General features: G+C 37.2%; 1 protein-coding gene across 1 annotated transcript in view; it reads left to right on the top strand.

Moving 5' to 3' along the window:
- The first annotated feature begins 1,333 nt into the window (after window positions 1–1,333).
- The window catches only part of pip4k2ca (phosphatidylinositol-5-phosphate 4-kinase, type II, gamma a), a 29,558-nt gene continuing 7,906 nt past the window's right edge, over window positions 1,334–22,985 (top strand). The window contains exons 1-7 of the mRNA XM_022202802.2: window positions 1,334–1,766; window positions 8,600–8,697; window positions 8,923–9,019; window positions 9,124–9,273; window positions 18,096–18,242; window positions 20,107–20,145; window positions 22,384–22,497. Coding sequence (XP_022058494.1) covers window positions 1,626–1,766; window positions 8,600–8,697; window positions 8,923–9,019; window positions 9,124–9,273; window positions 18,096–18,242; window positions 20,107–20,145; window positions 22,384–22,497 — 786 coding nt within the window. The 5' untranslated portion in view covers window positions 1,334–1,625. The remainder of the gene's footprint in view (window positions 1,767–8,599; window positions 8,698–8,922; window positions 9,020–9,123; window positions 9,274–18,095; window positions 18,243–20,106; window positions 20,146–22,383; window positions 22,498–22,985) is intronic.

Genomic DNA, 22,985 nt, shown 5'->3' with positions numbered 1-22,985 from the left:
CCCTGAAACAAAGCAAACTCTGTGATTCATGCAGGTGCGTAAGAAAACAAACAAGTGTTGACGTGGATGAAGAGCAGCAGGATGTGAGCTAAAGTTTATTCATCTAAATCTGAGAATACATGTTGATTCATGTTCTGTCACATCTCAGCCCAAACTGCTACGAGGAGGAGAAACTGAAGGAAACTGGACATTAAGACCAACAGAGATGGTTAGCTTGGCTCTTTGGGATTTTCTCTCTGCAGATGAATGAAATCTAAATTTATCTTTTTCTTTGGCTCTCAGGTAGTTTTGAATAAAAACTGAACTGAATCTTGGATTGTGTAGCTACACATTTCCTGAATTCTGACGGACACAACAGAGATTTTATGTTCTTGTTTTGAATTTTCATTGTACCTTTAATACATTTAACACATTTTAACAAATTAAACTATCCAAAGTGCCATTACTGGTATGTTTTGCTATTGTTTTATTGCCCATTCTTAGTAAGACTTGTCCTGCATTGTCCAGCAGTTTGCTCAGTATTTATTGTTCTTCAGTATTAAAAGTTAAGAAACTTAAATTAGGATCTAGGCTTCATTTCACCAAATCAATTAACCAATTAATCCAATTAATTTAATAGACACTTCTATTGCTATCGTACATATTCAGCTATAGTAAGCTTAAATAATGAAGAAACCTAGTACAATAATACTTTTAATATGGAATATTTAATGTATACAAATATCAGTGATTGATTTTTCTTGATTACCAATAATAGTTTTTGGCCATGAAAAAGAACCATATTGCTCGATTCCTTCTTAAAATGCTTCATTTTGTGTCATAAAAAACATCACTAACACCGCTGTATTCTTATAACATCTTAATTATTTATTAGTCTGTATGTTTATAACTTAATTGCTATTTATTACACTGTATACATATAACATTATTATTATTATTATTATTATTATTATTATTACACTGTACACTTGCTGTTTTTATTTCCTAGTACAATGTACATTTATATATTTTATGTTTATGATCTTCCACTTATGTTTATATTTTTATGAGATATTTTTATACTCATGTTTATGTTCTATTTTTCCTGCTGCTTAAATTTCTAATACAATGTTATCATTGTTAAAAATGTGCAATGTAATAATTAATACTATTATAATCAATATACCGTCTGGGATTGATAAAGTATTTCTGATTCTGATTCTTATAATTCCAACTGTCGACGACTGAATACACCACGTGACCAGGATGTTCCCGCCCACAATGAGGTCACTTGACACCACGGTCTGGATACTGATTGGCTGCTGCCGGATGTCACTCATAAGATGCCCTCGTGGTTGATGATAACATATGCGGGCTGGAGGGGGCGGTGGAGGACTGTTATCCAGAGACAGGACTTCACGCCCGGCTGAAGTTAGGAAGTAATGATTCATCCCGCCGGGTTGTTCGTTAAATCGTGCTCCGGAGAAACTGCGTCAGTGTAGCAGAAACCGGAGCGGGCCGGTGAACTTTGGCTGCGGTCGTCGGTGTGATCGAGCCGCCAGAGAAACGGCCGCCGTCAGGGAGAAGAAGTGTCACTGCCGCTTCAGCTCTCCGCACAGGGGGACGAGGGGAGACAGTCCGCGGCCATGGCTGCCACCTCCAGCCCCATGGTGATCCTGGCGCCCAAGACCAAGACGAAAAAGAAGCATTTCGTGCAGCAGAAGGTGAAGGTGTTCCGAGCCAGCGAACCGGTCCTGAGCGTCTTCATGTGGGGTGTCAATCACTCGGTGAGTCGATGGGAGCTAACGTTTCGGTAAATGCTAATGATTAGCTGCTCACCTAGCATCGTTAGCGGCTAAAGGTGAGGAGGGTGTTAGCAGACGGAGCAGGTTGGGACCACTGCAGGGTGATATAATATCTCTTTAATGCTCATTATGTAGCTCATCGCAGTCAGTTTATTGGCCACACAGTTTTATAATTTGTTTATGCAGAAAAAACTCACGTAGAAGGACATCACAGCTCATATGTATAATTAGGTCAATTTATGCCATGGACTTGATTAAAAATATGGAACAATTGCTAAAGTTATGTTTTTTTTAACATGTTCAGAAATTAAAGATATACATGATATGTATATATTTCCCTCCCGATTGCTCGATTTAGCCAGCAGAGTATTTTCAGGGCTTTTCTCAGTTGACTGTAATATAAATCTGTAAATGGTATTTAACTCATTTTACTTCACTGAGGAAATCAGAATAGGTGGTTTTGAGGTCAGATGATGCAGTATTTTGACTCAAGAAAATAGGCTTCTGTGTTGTTTTTGTAGTAATATACATATAAAAAAAATCTTGATAGCCATGTAGAAGATTACTCATTAGTTTGAACAAAAATTAACAAATATGGTTTCAGTAATATGTGAAAATGTCAAAGCATGACCTTTGATGGGAGAAGCCCCCACCCCCACCCCCTCACCCCCTTGACATCACTGATTTTCAAAATTCCAGCCTTGCTAATGTTGCATTTATAATCTCTCATCTCATACAGCAACATACAGGGTAACCAGCAGTAAAAAAAAAAACAAAAAACAAAACAACTGTGTTATTCACTGTCTAAAAGACTAAATAGCTGACTGAAGGGTTTACTAATATGTTATATTTTATTAGCTTGCTGTAGCATTACCTACCTAGTTAACTATGTTAAGCTGCTAATGCTATGCTATATTATCTTTCTGTTGCACTAGCTAACCAGCTGACTTTGTTTAAATTTCATAATGTTATGCTATATTATCTTGCTGTAGTATCTGCTGACTTAGTGTTAGACTAAGAATGTTGTGCTACATTAGCCTGCTGTAATATTAGCTAACTAGCTGACTTTATATTAAACTCAAAATGTTATGCTATGTTATATTATCTTGCTGTAGCTTTAGCTGGCTAGCTTGAATTCTTTGCTACGGTTGGCTAAACATCCCTCTTGATTTGATGTTGCTTTTATGTCCCTAATATTTATGAATGATAGTGAAGTTATTAGTTTTGACCTGTAGGCTGTACATAATTTAATCAAGCAATTTTAAATAGATTTTTTTTTTTACCGTTATCTGTTATTTATGTTGCTGTTAAATACAGAACAATATTTAATTTAATAATATAATTAATTTTAAGAATCAGTAACAAATTTGTATTGATCAAAGTGAGTTGGGAGGTTAAGTTGCTCCCTTTTTAGTATTTAAACGATTTTCCATTTAGTTTTATAATAAGAAAGCTGTTGTCTGATATGATTTAATTATTCTCAAAATTTCTTTACTTAAGTGCACTTGTTGTATATATGGTACAGGATTGTCAAACATACGGATCGTGGGTCAAAACTGGCCACCATAGTGTCCAGTCCGGCCCACGGGATGACTTTGCAAAGGATAAGAATTACATAGAAGACACTATTTAAACAATTTGTAGATCTAGACAATTAGTTTTGATCATAAAGTAAAATACTATATTGTTCAGTTCCAGATACCTGTGACTAAATGTTTTGCGCCTTTGTAGACCCTCTGTAAGCTGTAGTGTGTAAATGTTAAACTGAGGCATATTACTGTTGAAATTGCACTTATTCTCTTAAGAAATTTCAGGTTCTTCATAATGTTTTGTAAAAACATTTTCAAGATGTATTTGCTCAAAAACAAAGGGGAAAATTTGAAGTTGTTATTTAGAGATTATTAAGCTCTGATTTTACTGGTCCAGCTCACTTGAGATCAAATTGGTCTGTATGTGGCCCTGAACTAAAGTGAACTTGACACCCCTGATGTTCTACATTGATCATCGAGAAACAATGCAAAAGTGACCGTTTAAATGTTACAGATATCAATCAGGCCATTAAGTGCTGGGCGTTTTGTAAATATGACTCAGAATATCTGCAAAGATTATGTAAGAATGCGGCACAGTAACTGGTAATTCTGGGCCATAAATCATATGTGAATATACAGGTAGGTATAATGAAGTTAGGCCTAAGGACCAACTGTGAAGGAATATTCTAGTTTTTCTTAATATGCTCCTTCAGAACTTTTAATTGACAATAACAAGATTAGGAGAATAAAAACATTAGATTTCTGGTTTATTTTTGTTTTGATGAGGGACTGAATGATGTAGGTAAATGCTTTGATAACCTCAGTCTTCCACTCCTGCCTTTCCTCAGACCTTCCCCACAACTATTTGACCTTCCATCCCTACAAGCCAGTAATGATTTGGCCCAGGAGCACCTTAACAACACCTGACTAACCTATAGTTGTCCATTTTTAGTTGCTTTTCAAAGCAAAACAGTCTGTTTAGACCAGAACTAAACAAGGACGTGTCAGTTATCAATCATGTCAATTTAGATTTTATTTCACAAAACCAAGCAGTTAACTGATCTAGTTAAACAGTTATTAAAAGTTAACAAACAGTTGCTGCTGCCTTGATATTTACCTATTTCATTATATTTTTGAATTGTCTCTATTTATTCATCTGTCTGTTTTCTACTCAGATCCAGGTCTTGTTTAATGATTATCATCTTTGCTGTATTTTGAACTGAAAACCTAGAAGACAAGTTTACTTTTACTGAAGAGTAACGCAACATGGGGCCTTTAAAAGTCAACACAGTCATGAAAAAGATTCACAAATACATGAATCCATACATAAAGTATATTAAACAAGGAAAAAAGGACTGATCTCACCTTGGTGTGCTTTAAATAAAGAGTGTGAGGTGGTGGGTCTCTTTTGACTATGATGCTTGAGGAGATCTGCAACTGAAGTCTGTGTTTTTCTTGAGTGTTTTCACAGCGGTTTACATCTAATGCATTCTAGTTAATTGTTCTGTCGAGCGGTTTTCTTATTGCTGCTGATGAAGTGTCTGTTGCTGGTACATGTTGCTGTGGTTTTTGTTTCTCAGCCTCAGTAAGGCTCTTGTAGAGAAAGTGTCCTTATTCTGCTAATTACACCCCTGCTGTATCTGAGTCCATCCGTCCTTTAGTTTTGTCTTTTGGCTGCACGTTCTGGTTCCATCTTTCATTGTTTGTTGTTGTTTCCAGAGCTCTTCAAATAAGGTTTCCTCCCTACAGTCTGAAACAGTTTGTATGAGAGCTTCAGCTAAACCTAAATCATACACACTTGATGTCATAAAAACTTGTACAAACTGATTTTTAATTGACATATAAAAAACACAGATGCAGTTCATTCTCTCTGTCTATACACGTCTTTAAAAATACGCTAATGGTTAATCTTTGAATTCTGCAAAATCCACATTTGAAGTCTGTGCTAGGGCTGCGGCTATTGACTATTCTCGTAATCAAGTATTCTATCGATTATTCTGGCGATTAATCGAATAATGAGATTCTGTGCTTGGAGTTACAGCATCGAAAGAGGAAGGGGTATTGTTCATATGTAGTGTAGAACAGGGATATTGTAAATATATAGTATAGTACCGGGGTATTGTACATATATAGGATATGCAAGGGTATAGTACATATACAATATAGTACAGGAGTATTGTGTGTGTATATAAAGTAGTACAGGGGTATAGTACATATATAGTGTAGTAGAGGTGTATTGTACATCTGTGTTTAGTAGCCTAATACATATTTACACACATCTGCTACCTGTTCCTGCTGCACACATGGTATCTGCACATTTTGAGAAGTCTTATCTTTGATATATAAAGGCATAAAATATTATTTCTGGCCTGCTGTAGCCAGCAATATTAGAATAACACTATTGCAAAAATAATTCCCAATAAAAACTGTCTGATAAATTCCCAGTTAAGTTTTCCTAAACCTCTGAACTTGCGTGAAAATCCATGAATGAACCAGCATTTAATAAGGCGGCATCTAATGATTATTTTCATTGTTGAATAGTTTGCTGATTATTACCTCGATTAGTTGTTTGGTCAATGAAATGTAAAAAAAAAAAAAAAAAGTGCAAAATATAAATATAAGCCAGTGTTTCCTAAAATCCAAGATGAGAAATTGTTTTATCCACCACCCCAAAGATGTTCAGTTTACTGTCATAAGATAGAAAAGAAACCAGACAAATACATTTAAGAAGCTGAAATTTACACTTTATTTCACAAAACCAAACTAGTTAACCATTCTAGTAAAATAGTTGATTTATTTGATCATTGACAACCAGCATTTACATATTTAGTTATATTTCTGATTGTTTCTATGTTGTCGTCCATATATTTTCTACCACTTATCCAGATCCAGGTATTGTTTAATGATTAAACTCTGAAAAATATAAGTAAATATAGTTATCAGGGCTGGAGTTAATGATTCTTTTTATTATCAGTTAGTCGTTAAGTCAAGTGGCATAATTGGAGAAACATTAAAAAAAATGTTCGACACCACTTCAGACGCCTTTGAATGTCAGAAACATCCTCAAATATTCAACCTACCATGATGTAGTACAAGATAAGAGGACAAATTCTCACATTAGAGAAGCTGGAATCGTTAAATGTTTACTTGAACAATGAATAGTCGATTATGAAAATGGTTTGTGCGGCTAATGGATGAATTGACCTCAAATTATAGCACAGTGCCAGTCAAAAGTTTGGACACCTTCTCATTCAATGGTTTTTGTTTATTTTAGTTATTTTCTACATTGTGGATTAATACTGAAGACATCAGAACTATGAAAGAACACATATGGAATTATGTCGTAAACAAAAAGTGTTAAACCAGAATATGTTTTATGTTTCAGATTCTTCCTTTTGCTTTGATGACAGCTTAGCACATTCTTGGTACTGACAAAAATATACAGTGGGGGATATAAATATATAAAATGTCATTAGGTTCTTGCATCTACTTTCCATTTCATCTATGCTGGATGGTTTAATTGTAAAGTACTAATTTAACTCCCTATTAGACATGATCACATTTGAACATTATGTTTCACACGAAAGCTTCACTAATATACCTTGGACTCCCCTTATTTAGTAGCACAGTAGGAGCACTGAATGGGTATATCTAATGTTTATTTACAGCTGAGGAGCCGTGTTGCGTGCCGTTTCCCGTTCTCGTCCTGTATTTCCTGTCTGTCTTTGTATTCGACTGTCCAACAAAGGAAAAGTAAAACTCTTCTTATCATTTCATTGAATCTGAAAGGAGAAAGAATGCCGCCTAGCAAGAGTAGTGTTATCTAAAACATGTACACTACCAGTCAAAAGATTGGACACACCTTCTCATTTAATGTTTTTTTCTTTATTTTCATGACTATCATGGAAAAAATCTGGACCTGCGTAGACAAGAAAAGTGACAGAATGGCAGTCACAAGTTTGATATTTGTAGTTTAAGTAGCGATCAAGGCCGATATTTGACTCGACCTTTTTTCCAATTATTGCCATTTAAGCCTAGGCTAACTCTTTCACTAGAAGGCTTGCTTTTCCTCTTAGCCTGACTGGATAGCCGTAACGTCTTCCTGAAATACGATTAATTTTAACAATCTGCTCTAACTCGCAGACACGTCTCTTTAGTAGAGGCACAACCTGCAATAACTGAACAAGAAACGCAAATCAGGAAAGTCGCTTCTGTCGCAGTGGCTAATGCTATGCTAAGCCACATATTAACCTCAAACAGAGTCTGGAAAACAATAATTAATTCAAGATGTGGAGCTCAGTGGACAATAAAAGTGATAAAACAGTGAAGAACAGCAGCCACGAGGTTGATATTTGTCATTTTAAGTAGAATTTGAGGCCGATATTTTACTTGTTTGTGATTATTGCTATTTAAGCCTAGGCTAATGCTTTTGCTATGAGGTTTCCTGCTCCTCTTAGCCTGTCTGGAGCAGCGTAGAATCTTCCTAAAGTAAAATTAACTTTATGAATCTGCTAAAACTGACAGATTTGTCTCTTTAGTAGAGGCACAACCTGCAAAGACTGATCAAGAAACAAAAACCAGGACATTAGCTTCTCTCACAGTGGCTAGAGCTGTGCTGATGGAAGGCAGCACAAAGGTTTACCTGAAACAGAATCTGGAAAACTGTAATTAATTTAAGATTTGGACCTCAGTGGACAATGAAAGTGATAAAGCAGTGAAATATTAAAAAAATAGAGAAGAACAGCAAAAAACAAAATGAACAGTCTCAGTCATTATTACCTCCGCCAGGAGGTTATGTAATCATCGGAGTTTGTCTGTTTGTCTGTTAACAGCATAACTCAAAAAGTTATGGACGGATTTTCACCAAATTTTTACAGAATGTCCGGAAGAGCAAAAGTAACAATCGATTAGATTTTGGAGGTGATCTGGATCACTGTCTGGATCCAGGAATTTTTTTTGAAGGACTCTGTACCCCATCTCTCAATTGTACAGAGTCCTTCAAAAAAATCCTGGATCCAGACGGTGATCCAGATCACCTCCAAAATCTAATCGATTGTTACTTTTGCTCTTCCGGACATTCTGTAAAAATTTGGTGAATATCCATCCATAACTTTTTGGGTTATGCTGTTAACAGACAGACAAACAGATGGCCTGGCGGAGGTCTGCGCTCTCCGAGTGCTTTTCTAGTTTGTCATGTTTTGTCTCTGTAATTAAAAATGACAATAATCACCAGCTGCAGCTCATTTTCTGACTTTATTAAAGGCTGTTTGATTCTCTTCTCTGCAGATCAATGATCTCAACCAGGTGCCCGTTCCCGTCATGCTGCTGCCCGACGACTTCAAAGCCAACACTAAGATCAAAGTCAACAACCACCTCTTCAACAAGTGAGAACCACACACGAGTATATAAATAAACACATATGACACCTGTAAATATGTAACTTCTTGGCTTTTCATGAAACTTCTCCACATAAAAAAGTGTCACATAGAATATTAATCAGTGACAAACTCCTGAAGTCTGGTGGACTGTAGGTTTGGTCAAAGATAAATGATTTGTTTGTGTGTGTTTTAGCTCGAGAAATAATTTTCCTGCGTCGTCTCCTTTCACAGAGAAAACCTCCCGGGGCATTTCAAGTTCAAAGAATATTGTCCTCAGGTCTTCAGAAACCTGAGGGAACGTTTTGGTATCGAGGATCTGGATTATCAGGTGTGTGTTGATAATAATCAGATTTTTTTTTGGCTGGAATCTGAACCTTATTTCTTTTGTTTGTTTGGTTTTTATTAATCTGATTATATTACGACCGTCTCCAGGTGTCACTGACTCGCAGCTCCCCGATGAGGAGCGTCGATGATCAGGGTGAAGGTTTGCTCCTCAACTCCTACGACCGAGCGCTGGTCGTCAAGCAGATCTCCAGCGAGGATGTTGCCGACATGCACAACATCCTGTCGGAGTATCACCAGGTAACATCTGGACCCTGAAAGCAGTTTTCTTGCTGTCATTAAAACAGCAACAATATGTTCGTTTGTCTCTTCTGGCTCCCACTATTTGCAATGAAAAGCAGCTAAAACCTGTTTGAAAAGTAGCGAGATGTCACTAGATTGTATCATACTTATTAGCATTTTGTGATGGCAAGAGGTGACAGTTGACATACAAGGTGTAGCAGCTTTAAAAATACCTCAAGCTCAGTTATTTATATTATTGGCTGTTATTCTTAAGCTGAATATCATAATGTTGGTGCATCTGAACTCTGTGTAAATTCCAACAGAATGGAAGTAGCACAAATACAGATGATCCACACCCTGTTTTAAGAATAAAACAGGGAAGAACTGACCGACCTCATCAGAGGTCGGTCAGAGATTTCTGATGACCGACCTCATCAGAAATCAAGATGATCCTTCCAGAGTGACATTAGCTTCTTTTAGACACTCCTTACTGTAAATCTAAGAGCAACTGACTGCTAAGTGGGCTTTATGTTTGAATTAGCATCCTGCTAACATAGGTGGAGAGATGGATAGATGATAGATAGATGGATAGATTATTCTGCTGTCATTGTATATTTCTATACAAAGAAACTTTGTTTGCTAATTCTCTCCGTTACAGCAGCATACAAAACAATGCAGCGTGTAAAGTGTAAACATATCTATCAGGTTTTAAAGTTCACGTGTGAGTTTGATCAGTTCATAGGTTTTTGACATTTTATAGGACCTTGCGGTAACTTTCAAACCTCTCACATCGCAATGCACCAATTGGTTAAATCACAATTTTGACGCATGCCTGCTCAGAGCTGCAGGAAAAGCGGTGTAATAAATAGGTGACATGAAATTTGGAGTAATTCCCAGTCGCTCCTGTTTAATCCTGCAGTGAAGCTCTGGCTATAAATAAATGTCCCCACGAGCATCTTCGGTCCTTTTTCTCCTTGTCTGACTTCAGTGAGTCATCCATCCAGAGTTTGTCTCCCACAGACTGAATGTAATGGACAGACGTCGCCTCCAAGTCTGAAATCTGAGGTGACCTAAACTTGTATTCTTCATGGTGGCCAGCAGGGGGGCAACTCCTCAGAAATCTGATTATATAGAAGTGTACAAGAAAATTACACTACATAGACCCTCCAGAAAAACGCGAGCAAAAATCCTTGATTCCGCGGGCTAAAATCTTTGATTATGCGAATAAATATGCGGGGTTTTATGCCATTTTATACGGGGAAATTGCAGAAAGTTGCAAAGTATGCGAATAGTTGTGAAATATGCAAAAAGATGCGAAATATGTAAGAATTGGGGGAAAAAAAGGTGATTCTTCTCCTATATCATGTTACTAGGACACACACACATCCCTTACTGAGGTTAAAACACTTTCCTATTCATTTTTTAAGAAATTGTAATTGGGGTTTAACCACACACACGCATACACACCCCGGTGTGCTCCTTCCCTCACACACACACACACACACACACACCCACACAGCGCACTCACACAGCACACTCCCTGGAGAAGTCGTGGAGAGGTGCTGCAACACGGTTGATTTTCTTCGGTGCTCCAGAAGGATGTTGCACGGGGTGCAAAAAAGTTTCCCCCCACTTTCGTGCAGTAAATCTGGGTACTGTTTTGCCCGGTCTCTGGCTGAAATATTTGTAGGTAAATGTGATCTTTGAGTATTTGCCATTCTTGTTTTTCGTCTCTGAGCGCCGCACTCCGCATCAGCTTGTGCTTCTAGTGTTTGTGTGAATGCGCGAACTGATGACGTCAGGCCGGGCGTCACATAAAAACTCACTCACAACTCCATTTATATTGTTTATAGTTTTGTCATTTTATGCGGGAATTGTGAAATCAAGCGGGACCCGCATATTTCTCTTTTTTTTTTTTTTTTTCCGTGGCAATGTGAGATTCTTGCAGGAATTATGCGCTGTTTTGCGGGGATTATGCAGCCTTTTGGGGAATAATTGACCCCCGCATAATCAGCGGCATTTTGGTGATTAATGCGGGAATTCATGCGATTGCGTAATCGCGTTTTTCTGGAGGGTCTAACTACACTCTCACTCTATTTGTTCCGCCAGTGATCATTTTCCTAATGAGTTTATGGTCTCAATTGCTAGTTTTTGGTCTCCTTCAATCCAGCACGGTATTTTAATTTGTAAATTACGTTCCAATTTAGAGGAAAATAGACGACAAAGCAGGATGTGTTTTAGAGTGAAGCTGCTTTATAACTGAGAAGTTACTACCACAGTACCCAGGCCATTTAGGATAGATGCTAACAATGTGCAGCCATGGCACATGACTTTTAAAGGTGCACCCTGATAGAAATTTTTCAGATTGAAGCAAGTAAAGGGGCACTAAAGGCTTCTCTGATTTTGGCTAGTAAACAAGCACTGTTGTAGAGACTTCTGAGGGAATCCAGTAAAGCAACACTGTGATGGAGACTTTTTTGAGTAAGGCTAGTAAAGGAGCACTGTGCCAAAGACGTCTCTGAGTTTAGCCAATGAAGGAGCACTGTGATGGAGACTTCTGAGTTTAGCTAGTAAAGGAGCACTATGATAAAGACTTCTCTGAGTGAAGCTAGTAAAGGAGCACTGTGATGGAGAGTTCTCTTGGGGCTGACTAACCTCAGGCATACATACAAGTGTTGAATTGAGCTGATAAACTAGGATAGTGCTTCTTTATCCTACTGAAACATTCTCCAATGTAAATAAGCACTGTAGATCCACATTTATCTCCAAATATAACCATTCCAGACTCCAAAAAACAAAGCTAGATGGCTTCAAAATGGTAATCCACAAACCACCGGTGGCTACATCCATTTTTTTTATACCCTCTATGATCTGTTGTCTGCTTTTCTGAACTGCAAGTTCACCTTCACAGCATGTGTCCTACTTATAGTATTTTTTGATGTAACAATTGTTAGGACGTGGGGTTTTTTTTTAGCTAAAAAAAAACCTACAAGCATTTGTCGTGGAGTCCATGTAATGAGCACTCCCTGTGGGGCATTAGAAACAATGTTTGCACCAGGTTAGGGAAGTCGACCCAAATATGACTATTTATAGATTTGGCAGCAGAGTGGTGCAGTTATTCGGAAAACGGCTGCATGTTGCCTTGAATTGTCCTTGATCAAGACCTGAAATTTAAGGTGCTTCTGTGTAACCTGGGAGATGAAATCCTTCTGCAGAGGAAACGAAGCAGCATTTCTAATCACCAAGGTTAGCCGAGGTTAGTTTTCTGTTTCAGAGGACAGAACACCTTCATGACTGTTGGTTTATTAAAGATATTCAAATATTCATATCAACACATCATGTAAACAGTAGAGCACATTTGTAGGGCAGATAAGAGCAACACTTTCACCTCTGGTTTGTTTGTTTCTTATTTCTCAATTTGCTGGCTGAATCACTTCAGAAACTGGGTCTCACTTCAGGCTAAACGAGCCGCTGAGCAAAATTTTGGCTGCTTTGAGCCTTTGGTGGAATGTGTAGCCTGTGGTTAGGCAGCCTACATAAAACCGGGAGGGAGATGAGGAAAATGGCAGCTCTGTCTCAGTGTTTTTTTTTTTTTTTTTTTAATTCGCTTGGCCCTGAATGAACTCCTTGTTTATCAGAGCTCATGCAGTGCAGCTTCTCTCAGAGATCGGGACAGTTTGGAAGTTGCAGTGTGTGATATTCGGTTTCTGAGATGCATGCTTGTCACACTGTAAAAAGTGTTTTCCATTAACATGATTTGTTAGTGAGGATTCTCATGAGCAATACAGATTCTGTGTTAAGTTGCAGTACTGTTTGTCTCATGGCAAAACAAATTGTGTTGCCATGAGAACTAACATGAATTCAGCTGGTGATGCACAAAAAGCGTAAATATGTTTTTGCATCTGATTTGCTGTCAAGTTCGTTTCACACTACTTGTGTTGCAGCATGCAGATTATAAAATGGATCATTCTGTTGGTATTTATTACGGAGAATATGCAGTGAAAAACATTAATTTCGCTTTGATTAGAACAAAAATATAACTAATATCTCACATTAAGGGTAAATAGCTGACTTTAGATGAACTATACAACTATATGTGTATGTGTGTGTGTGTGTGTATATATATATATATATATATATATATATATATATATATTTCTGAATGTCCAATTCAACATCAGACATGCAGATGACTTTGCAAAGTGTGTGTGTGTGTTTTTTAAAAGAAATTTCAGGTTCATAATGTTTTGTAAAAATAATTGTTCATTAAATGTGAACATTTTCAGAATGTACTTCATTGCACTTGAACAAAGAGGAAAAAATTGTAGCTGTGGTTCTTTATAGGTTGTTATGCTCTGATTTTACTGCTCCGGTCCACTTGAGATCAAACTGGGCTTCATGTGGCCCCTGAACGAAAATGAGTTTGATGCTCGTTATGTCTAGACGGGGCCTGACTATCATGATACAGCTTTAAATTCTCAGAGAAGAACCTCAACAGCTGCATGAAGCACATTTCCAAACCCAAAAACATATTTTGATGCCACATCCAACTAATATGGATGTTTCTTTTAGTGAGGACATGTTGATTGATCAACTTCCTGATGTTTCTGGTTGTTTTTCGAGGTCTCCTGGATGAATTCATGGTGTTCAGTTGTTTGCACTGGTGCCCGTCAGGTTGAACTGAAAAAAAATAGCGTACAAAAGCAGAGTTTGGCTATTAGGAATGATGTCTTTTTAACATTCTGCTCATCCAGTGTTTATCAGGGGACACTGAACGAGGTCAGTCGGACGCGTCTATTTTAACGAACTGCTACGGGGGAGTTGCTGAGCACAGCTAAAAGCCTGACCTGGATTCACAAAGTAATTGGTTCGCCTTCAAAGCGACCTTTGAGATGCGATGTCAGGGATGTGGACCTTTGGCGATCTCGTGATTTAAATCAAGTCTGACTCTCAGAACTCTTTGTCGATTCCAAACGATTGTCGGTTTGTTGAAAATTAAGGAGCCAGCGTTGACTTTGGAGCTTCATTTGTCCTGTAGGGTAGAGTGGGGTGAAATGGTCCAATTTTTACTTGAGGTGTTGTTACAGTGAAGGCAGGGCAGTGATGTCTGAAAATAAAACATATACATATATTTCAGGATGTGGGGCATCCCTGGGAATAATTGGTTTGGATCTAAAACCAGAAAAGCACTCAGAAAGCGCAGTACTCTGCCAAGGCTGTTCATTCCTCTATGTGGCATTGTCAGAAATGCAGCATTTGTTTATTAGTTACTGATGATCAGAAATCACAGCAACATAGAATGTGGCCATTTAATACAGATGCACCCACAAACAAGTGCAAATAGAGGTGTGCGTTATGCATGTTTACGTTATGTACAGATACTGAATCACATGACCTAAATATGTAGTGGACAGCAGGAATTAATGGGACTCGGAAACACCCCCACAATTTAATCAGTTGTTCCTTGTAGCATTTATGATGAATAAGTCCCGATAAGTCTGCAGCGGTGGATTTGTAGTAGGATCACAATCACGTGATCGTCATCAGACAGCTGATGTAGTGTTCACATGTTGTCATAGTTACAGTGATGCTGTGCTGCTTGCTGGCAGTGATACTGAAATCTTGAACAAATCTGTGGATCCAGACTATAAGCCGCATCACTGCCAAAATCTAATCACTTGGTCCGTGTGTCATTTCTGATCTTCACTGAAAATGTCATCCAAATCCGTTTGTTTGTTTTTGAGTAATGTTGCTAACAGACGACAAAAATACGCCGATCATCACATACCTCCACCGTGCTCCTTGGTGGAGTAATAAACAGTTTTTGAAATAAGGCTTTCCAAAAAAAAAAAAGGTTTTCTCGTCTTCTCTTGCTCTCAGCAAGGGTAAATTGAGCCTTTGGAGAAAATATGTCGGGGTAATATTTCTGTAGATTCTCAGTCATCCAGGTCATGGTAATTGTAGGAGCTTCAGTAGAAACCAACTGGACTTCTCTTGTAGGTTCAAAAACCTACAAGAGAAGTCCAGTTGGTTTCCACTAAAGCTCCTATGATGTCAGAGTAAATTGTGACATCAATCATGTTGAAGTAAAACAGAAAATTTTATACCTCATGTAATGCAAGATCTGTCTTCATTTGTTCATCAAAGACCTGGTGGGCAGATCCTGTTCTCTTGAACCCTGCGGTTACTTATCAATTTTTTAATTTATTTTTTTAGCCCATGAATCTTTTCAAAGTCATTCTGTAGATCTTCCTCTGCCACCTGACGTATGGACTTTCCATTCTATACTTCTGCTTCAGCTCTCTCCAAACCCTTGGATACCTCTTCAGAAAAATTTGGTCACATGACTGATTTTGGAGTTAGAAGTAGAATAGTCTTACCCAAAAAAATAATTCTTAAGCTTTCCGTTGCATTTTAGTGATCTAACCCACAACCCAAATATAGTCTGACAGTAAATGTTAGACCATTCTTCAAAACACAAAACTCTGAGCCCATTTTTCTCAAAAACTACAGAAAGTGGGTTTGACCACTCCAAAACCCTTCAGTTTTCTCTAGAAACAAAGGTGCCTCAACTAACACCATAAACTCGTCTTACCCCACTGTCCTTGAAGTACAACTAAGCTGATCAACTGTCAAATGTTTGGTTAAAGCAGAAATTCATGTGCTATCATTTTCCAAGTATAAAGGACTGAAAAAGATAGGAGTGGGGTGTATTATCACTACCTGCTGCACCGGAGTTATTTCAGTATGTGTTGTCAGCTGGTCTTGTTTGTTGTTGCTGGAGTTTGGTGCTTCAGTAACGTCAGACTGTTGGTGGGTTGTTCCTGTATAGAGGACCTTTTGCAGCTCCCACTGAGGTTTTTTTCCAGCTCTGAAGGAAAAACACCAGCAGCAAAATGATGAAAATCTAGATAAAACCGATTTTTTTTTTTCACCAGTTTTGAAACTTGAGATTTCATTTACTTGAGCACAATAGACACTTTTGTGTATTTTCCTGCCCTGGTGAGAAATGACAGAAAAATGTGCAGGTTTCTATTAAATAAGCAACACAGGCTCATTGTTTTACTATAAGTGAACCAATCATGCTGACTGTCATGAGTAGTCGCTTCTTAAAGGCCAATTCTGAGGAAAAACAAACCCTGAGTGAAGTTATAAATGTTCACAAATATAAACTGGAAAAATTTAATCCATAGCAGACCGTAATTTTAGGAAATGTTTTTACTATCCGTATGGCTTCAGATTTCATTCTTTAATTACAGAAAATACATTTACCATCTGGTGGGCCTGGGATCTTTCTGCATGGAGTTTGCATGTTCTCCCTGTGCATGCGTTCGTTTCCTCCGGGTACTCCGGCTTCCTCCCACAGTCCAAAAATATGCTGAGGTTAATTGACTATTCTAAATTGTCCGTGGGTGTGAATGTGAGTGTGGTTGTTTGTCTGTATATGTAGCTCTGAGACAGACTGGCGACCTGTCCAGGGTGTCCCCTGCCTTCGCCCTGATTCAGCTGAGATAGGCTCCAGCAACGCCCGCGACCCTAGTGAGGATAAAGCGGTGTATAGAGAATGGATGGATGGATGGACATTTACCATCTGTAGCTCAATTACATATAAGCAAACTTTTCTGTAGTGTTACCGTGAGAGTCATGTGGAGGATTTTCCTTTAATTTGAGCAAAAATATTGAAAACCTTTTCTGTAGTGAGCGACAATATCTGCACAGGACTTTTGAGAGAACACATCCCCATGGACATTAATGTTGTTTTAAAAATTAAAAAAAATATATGTTGTTAATTTTCAATTTATGATTAATTAATTTAGTAGAAAAATAGTTATCTAATGGGCTAACCAGCTGACTGTAGTTTAAGACAGTTGTGTTATGCTATATTAGCTTGTTGTAGCACTAACCAACTAGCCAACTGTATGTTCAACTAATAATATAATGCTATATTAGCTTGCTGTAGCACTAACCAACTAGCTAACTGTATGTTAAACTAATAAGCTATGCTATATTAGCTTGCTGTAGCACTAGCCAACTAGCTAACTGTATGTTAAAGTAATAGTATAATGCTATATTAGCTTGCTGTAGCTGACTTCATATTAAGCTAATAATTCAGTGCTATGTTAGCTTGCTGTTGTAGTAGCTAACTAGGTGACTTTATGTTCAGCTAATAATATTATGCTATATTAGCTTGCTGTAGCATTAACTAGCTAGCTGACTTTATGTTAAAATAGTAATGTTATGCTATATTACCGTGCTTTATCACCAGCTAGCTGTAGCTTGAATTCTTTGCTCGTTTCAGTCAAACATTTCTGCTGATTTTGTATTTTTTTTAATGTCATGAACTGAAATATCCATGATAATACAATATAGTTTTAACTTTTGTCCTGTAGGTCACTCAGTTGTAAATTAATTCATAATAATAAAACCATTTAAAAAGAAAAATTAGAAATAATTTTTGTATGTTATGTAATGTTCATGTTACAGTTAAAGAGATTATAGTTCTTTTTTTTTACATGAACAACAAGTTTGTATTGATCAAAGTGACTTGTGAGGTTAAATTACCACGTTTCAAAGATTTCACATTTACTTTTATAATAACAACGCTGCAGTCTGGTTTATTTAATTAAATCTAAATGCTTGTTCTGCACATATTATATTGACATCAAATATATATATATATTCAAAGATAGTAGACATTGTTCTTTCTCCTACGTACTGCTGTTATTGTGTCACCCAGTACTAACTGCTACAGTTGGTCTCTGAGAATGTTTTTCTGCCCTTCACAATAAAGCTCTTCCTGCAGCTTCCATGCAAATTGACAGTTGATTTCCTCCCTGCAGCACATTGTGAAGTGTCACGGCAGCACGCTGCTGCCTCAGTTCCTGGGAATGTACCGGGTGACCGTGGACAGCGAGGAGACCTACCTGATCGTCATGAGGAACATGTTCAGCCACAGACTGGTGGTGCACAGGAAGTACGACCTGAAGGTGAGGAGGAAGTAACACGGCGGCCAACAGTCCGACCTTTATTCACATAATCCCACTTCTCAAAACGGGGAGGAAGTCATGCAGATATCAGGTTTTTCCAACGCAACAATAATGAAAAGAAGAACTTCATTTGCACGGCACCTTTTAAACAAAAAAATAGAAACTGCTTTACAATAAAAATAAGTTAAATTAGAGAAATAATTAAAGAATATTCAAACAAATAGGATGTCAAACATGCAATATAAACAAAGCAGTGAAGTCAGTGTTTTTATACAGCAACAGTTCTTGCATCAAAACACTTTTAACTAAAAAAAAAAAAAAAAATCAAAGAAGTTTGAGGTTAAAAAGTTAACCTAACAGGTTTATTGTTGGGTTTAAGATCTTATAATGTCATTTATGGTGTTGTTTTGCCTTATTGATTTACATTTTAGCTTTAAAAAAAACTCACAAAATAAATAAAACAGCAGTTTAATTAAATATAATGCATATTAAGGCTAATATCCTACAGCATTATTATTTACCGAAATTATTTTTTATAAATTTTAATCATAAAATAAGATAGCTAAGACCCTACATTATCATAAATTACAGACATTAACCCAATTAATAAAGATATTAAAGCTGAGATTATTAATTCTGACTAATTTAAAGCTTCAACACTACAAAAATATACATAAAAACTTAAATATGGGAATTCTTTATAAGCAAGCTTGTTTTTATTTTTTATAATGTGACATTACATTTTGAGATGCAAGAAAGAAAGCAACCTGACACTGTTGATTTTTCAAACTATTTTGGTAATTTGTTACTTTTTTTGTTTATTTAAATCTAAGGTTTTTCTATAAAGAAGCTTTGTTTTATTTTTTATTAATGGCCCTGCACTTTAAGATACAGGAAAGAAGACATCCTAAAACAGATTATTTTTGATGAACTATTTTCTCAAATAAATGTAAAATAATTACATTCTTTCCATAAGAATGGTAGTAAAGCTAAAACAAAAAGTAGAAATATGATGTAATAATGTAAAAATAGTTGGTGAAATTCTATTAACAATTTATGTGATCAAATTCTGTTTTTTGTAACGAAAAAACAAATTATTCCTTTTTTTAATCTATAATGACATGCAGAGAAGAGGAAGTACTTTTATTTTGAAAGGTGTCTATACAACAACCTCCAGTAGCGTCAGTTATTTAATGATTTGCTAAAAATGCTGTAAAATTTGCTTTTTACTTGATCAAAAATGGATTAATACCCATTAATTAACCTAATATTTGACAGCTGCAGGATCTATTTACTTGTATTTAGTCATAAAACCGTGTTTACAGTAAGTAGTTGTTGTAGCTTTAAAATAAACCACAGTGTACGTATTTCCTTTATCAAGGCAATTTTATGACTTTAAATAATGGTTATTTTCAAGAAAATCGTCCATTTCCTACATTTTCAAAACAAAAAAAAGTAGAAATAATGTGAAAGGTAGTAGGTGAAGTTATAATAGGAATTTCTGTGGCTTAATGAAATTTTTTTTAACTTAAAATACAATTGTACAGCATGGAGAGAAGATAAAATTCTTTTCTTACTTTGAAAAGTGTCCATTCAACATCCTCCAATCTCCAGTAGCATCAGTTATGTAAATTTTTGATCAAAAATTTGTTAAAGCTGAATTTTTGTGGGCTGCTGGACCTGCTTATTTGACATTTTACACTATTTTGTCATATTTTAAATGTCCATTTTTTAGTATTTTCAAACACTAGATTAATTGCTAATGTTAATATTTTTGGTTGCCACCCTCATTCATGTTTTCTGCTTTTCCAGACTCTTCTTGTTTAATATATATGATAATATTCAGAATATTTCTTCTTTGCAGGGCTCTCTGGTGGCTCGTGAAGCAAGCGACAAAGAAAGGGTAAAAAAAAAAAAAAAACCCTGAAAATTTCTCGCCCTCTTACGTACACTACCAGTCAAAAAAATTTGGACACACCTTCTCAGTGAATATTTTTTCTTTATTTTCATGACCATTTACACTGTAGATTCTCACTGAAAGCATCAGAATTATGAATGTACACGGATGGAATTATGGAGTAAACAAAAAAGTGAGAAATAAATCAAAACATGTTTCAGATTTCAGATTCTTCAAAATAGTAACCCTTTGCTTTGATTACTGCTTTGCACACTCTTGTAATTCTCTGGATGAGCTTCATGAGGTAGAACCTGAAATGGTTTTCCAACAGTCTGGAAGGAGTTCCCAGAGATGCTGAGCACTTTGTTGGTCCTTTTTCCTTCACTCTGCGTTCCATCTCATCCCAAACCATCTGGATTGGGTTCAGGTCAGGTGACTGTGGAGGTCAGATCATCTGACCTAAGCAGCACTCCATCATCTCCTTCTTGGTCAGATAATCCTTCCACAGCCTGGAGGTGTGTTTGGGGCCATCGTCCTGTTGGAAAATAAATGATGGTCCAACTAAATGCAAACCAGATGGATGGCATGTCGCTGTGGAAGCCATGCTGGTTTAGTGTGGCTTCAGTTTTCAATAAATCCCCAACAGTGTCACCAGCAAAGCACCCCCACACCATCACACCTCCTCCTCCATGCTTCACGGTAGGTAGAGACCATCCGTTCATCTTTTCTGCGTCGCACAAAGACACAGCGGGTAGAACCAAAGATCTCAAATTTGGGCTCTTCAGATCAAAGCACAGATCTCCACTGGTCTAATGTCCATTCCTTGTGTTTCTTGGCCCAAACAAATCTCTTCTGCTTGTTGATTTTCCTTAGTAGTGGCTTCTTAGCAGCTGTTTGACCATAAAGGCCTGATTGGTCAGTCTCCTCTGAGCAGTTGATGTACAGATGTGTCTTCTACTAGAACTCTGTGGCATTTATCTGGGCTCTAATTTGATCTGCTGTTAACTTTGCATTTCTGAGGCTGTTGACTCAGATGAACTTCTCAGCAGCAGCAGAGGTGACTCTTGGTCTTCCTTTCCTGGGGCGGTCCTCATGTGAGCCAGTTTGGTCGTAGCACTTGATGTTTTTTGTGACTGCACATGGAGATACATTCAAAGTCTTTGCAATTTTCCAGACTGACTGACCTTCAGTTCTTAAAGTAATGATGGACTGTTGTTTCTCTTTATTTAGCTGATTGGTTCTTGCCATAATATGGATTTTAACAGTTGTCAAATAGAGCTGTCAACTGTGGACCATTCTGACTTCTGCACAACACAACTGAAGGTCCCAACCCCATTAAAAGCTTTTTTTTGTTTGTTTAATTTGTCGGATTCACATAAAATGAATATACTGGCCTTTAGTGGACTTGTATGTATGGTTTCTAAAAAAAAAAAAAAAATAACTGTGGACATGGCAGGACCTGAAAAACATCAGCCAATCATTGCGCTCGGACTGAGGCGTTTGGTTTGCTCCCTTTCCTGTCAATCAAAAATCTTCCGGCTCAGGCCTAGTTACGTAGATTACGTACGCCTTGGACTTAAGTGTTTTCTGTATGTGTTGCTTTGGTATAGCTTCGTAGTTAGCTGGCGACTTGTTTTGCTCATCTTTTTTTACATAATGGCAGATAAAGATCCAGGGGGACCCAGCCGTAAAAGACAACTTCACGAGTCCTACGCAAGTTTCTGGAGGGGGGCGTTTCTTCGTAAATGTTAAGAGGGGAGAGGTTAGAGGGGGGTGAGGGAGAGGTTGTATGTGTGCATGCGTATGCTACGTTCAAAGTCGTAGGAAATTAAATCTCCTCTAATGCCTTTAAGAAGGCAAGAAACTCCACAAATGAACCTTGAAGGGCACACACATGAAGTGAAAACCATTTCAGGTGACTACCTCAAGAAGCTCATGGAGAGAATGTCAAGAATGCATGAAGCAGTGATCAAAGCATAGGGTGGCTATTTTGAAGAATCTGAAATATAAAACATGTTTTGACTTATTTTGACATGTTTTTTGTTTACTGCATAATTTCATATGTATTCATTCATAGTTTTGATGTCTTTAGTGAGAGTCTACAATGTAAATAGTCCGGAAAATAAAGAGAGACCATTAAATGAGAAGGTGTGTCCAAACTTTGGACCTCTTAGTGTATTACATCTCATTATTTTGTGCCTGCCTTGTCCTGTAATCAAGCTTTATGTTTTTTTAATCCTGAAGGAAAAAGAGCTCCCCACCTTCAAGGACATGGACTTCAGAAACAACATGCAGAAGGTTTACGTGACGGAGGAGCAGAAGGAGAAGTTCATGGAGAAGCTGAACAGAGATGTGGAGGTTTGTGAGACGTTTTTAAAGCGTTGCTGCTGTTGTTGCTCGGCTTCACCACACAGCGGCAGCATCAGCACACTGAGACACACCAAGACACACCAGCACTGGGATGGATGTGGAATAGTTTACCAGTGAAGAGGGAAGCTTAGATATTCAGACCAGCATAGATGAGAAGAATAATCTGCTATCTGGATATTTGGTTGAGAAGCTGGTCCTGTTGTAAATGTCTCATTTTTGGAGGATTTATTTGCTTGTATTTATTTGGAAAACTCAAATTACATCTAATAATTGTTGCAGCCTCTTACATAATAGAAATTAATTCAAGAAAAGTATCAAATACTTTTCTCTAAAGAAAGAACCTCTAAAGAAAGAAAAGAATGAGACAACCAAAGATTGTATATCTAAAAAATTACACATGGAAATAAATTTTCAATATTATATCCTTTCCATATGAGAAACAAGACATGAAACGACACAAACAAGACACAAAATGA

The sequence above is a fragment of the Acanthochromis polyacanthus genome, chromosome 6 (genome assembly GCF_021347895.1).
Source record: "Acanthochromis polyacanthus isolate Apoly-LR-REF ecotype Palm Island chromosome 6, KAUST_Apoly_ChrSc, whole genome shotgun sequence".
Taxonomy (NCBI): Eukaryota; Metazoa; Chordata; class Actinopteri; family Pomacentridae; genus Acanthochromis; species Acanthochromis polyacanthus.
This window is presented reverse-complemented; position numbering and strand designations above follow the sequence as displayed.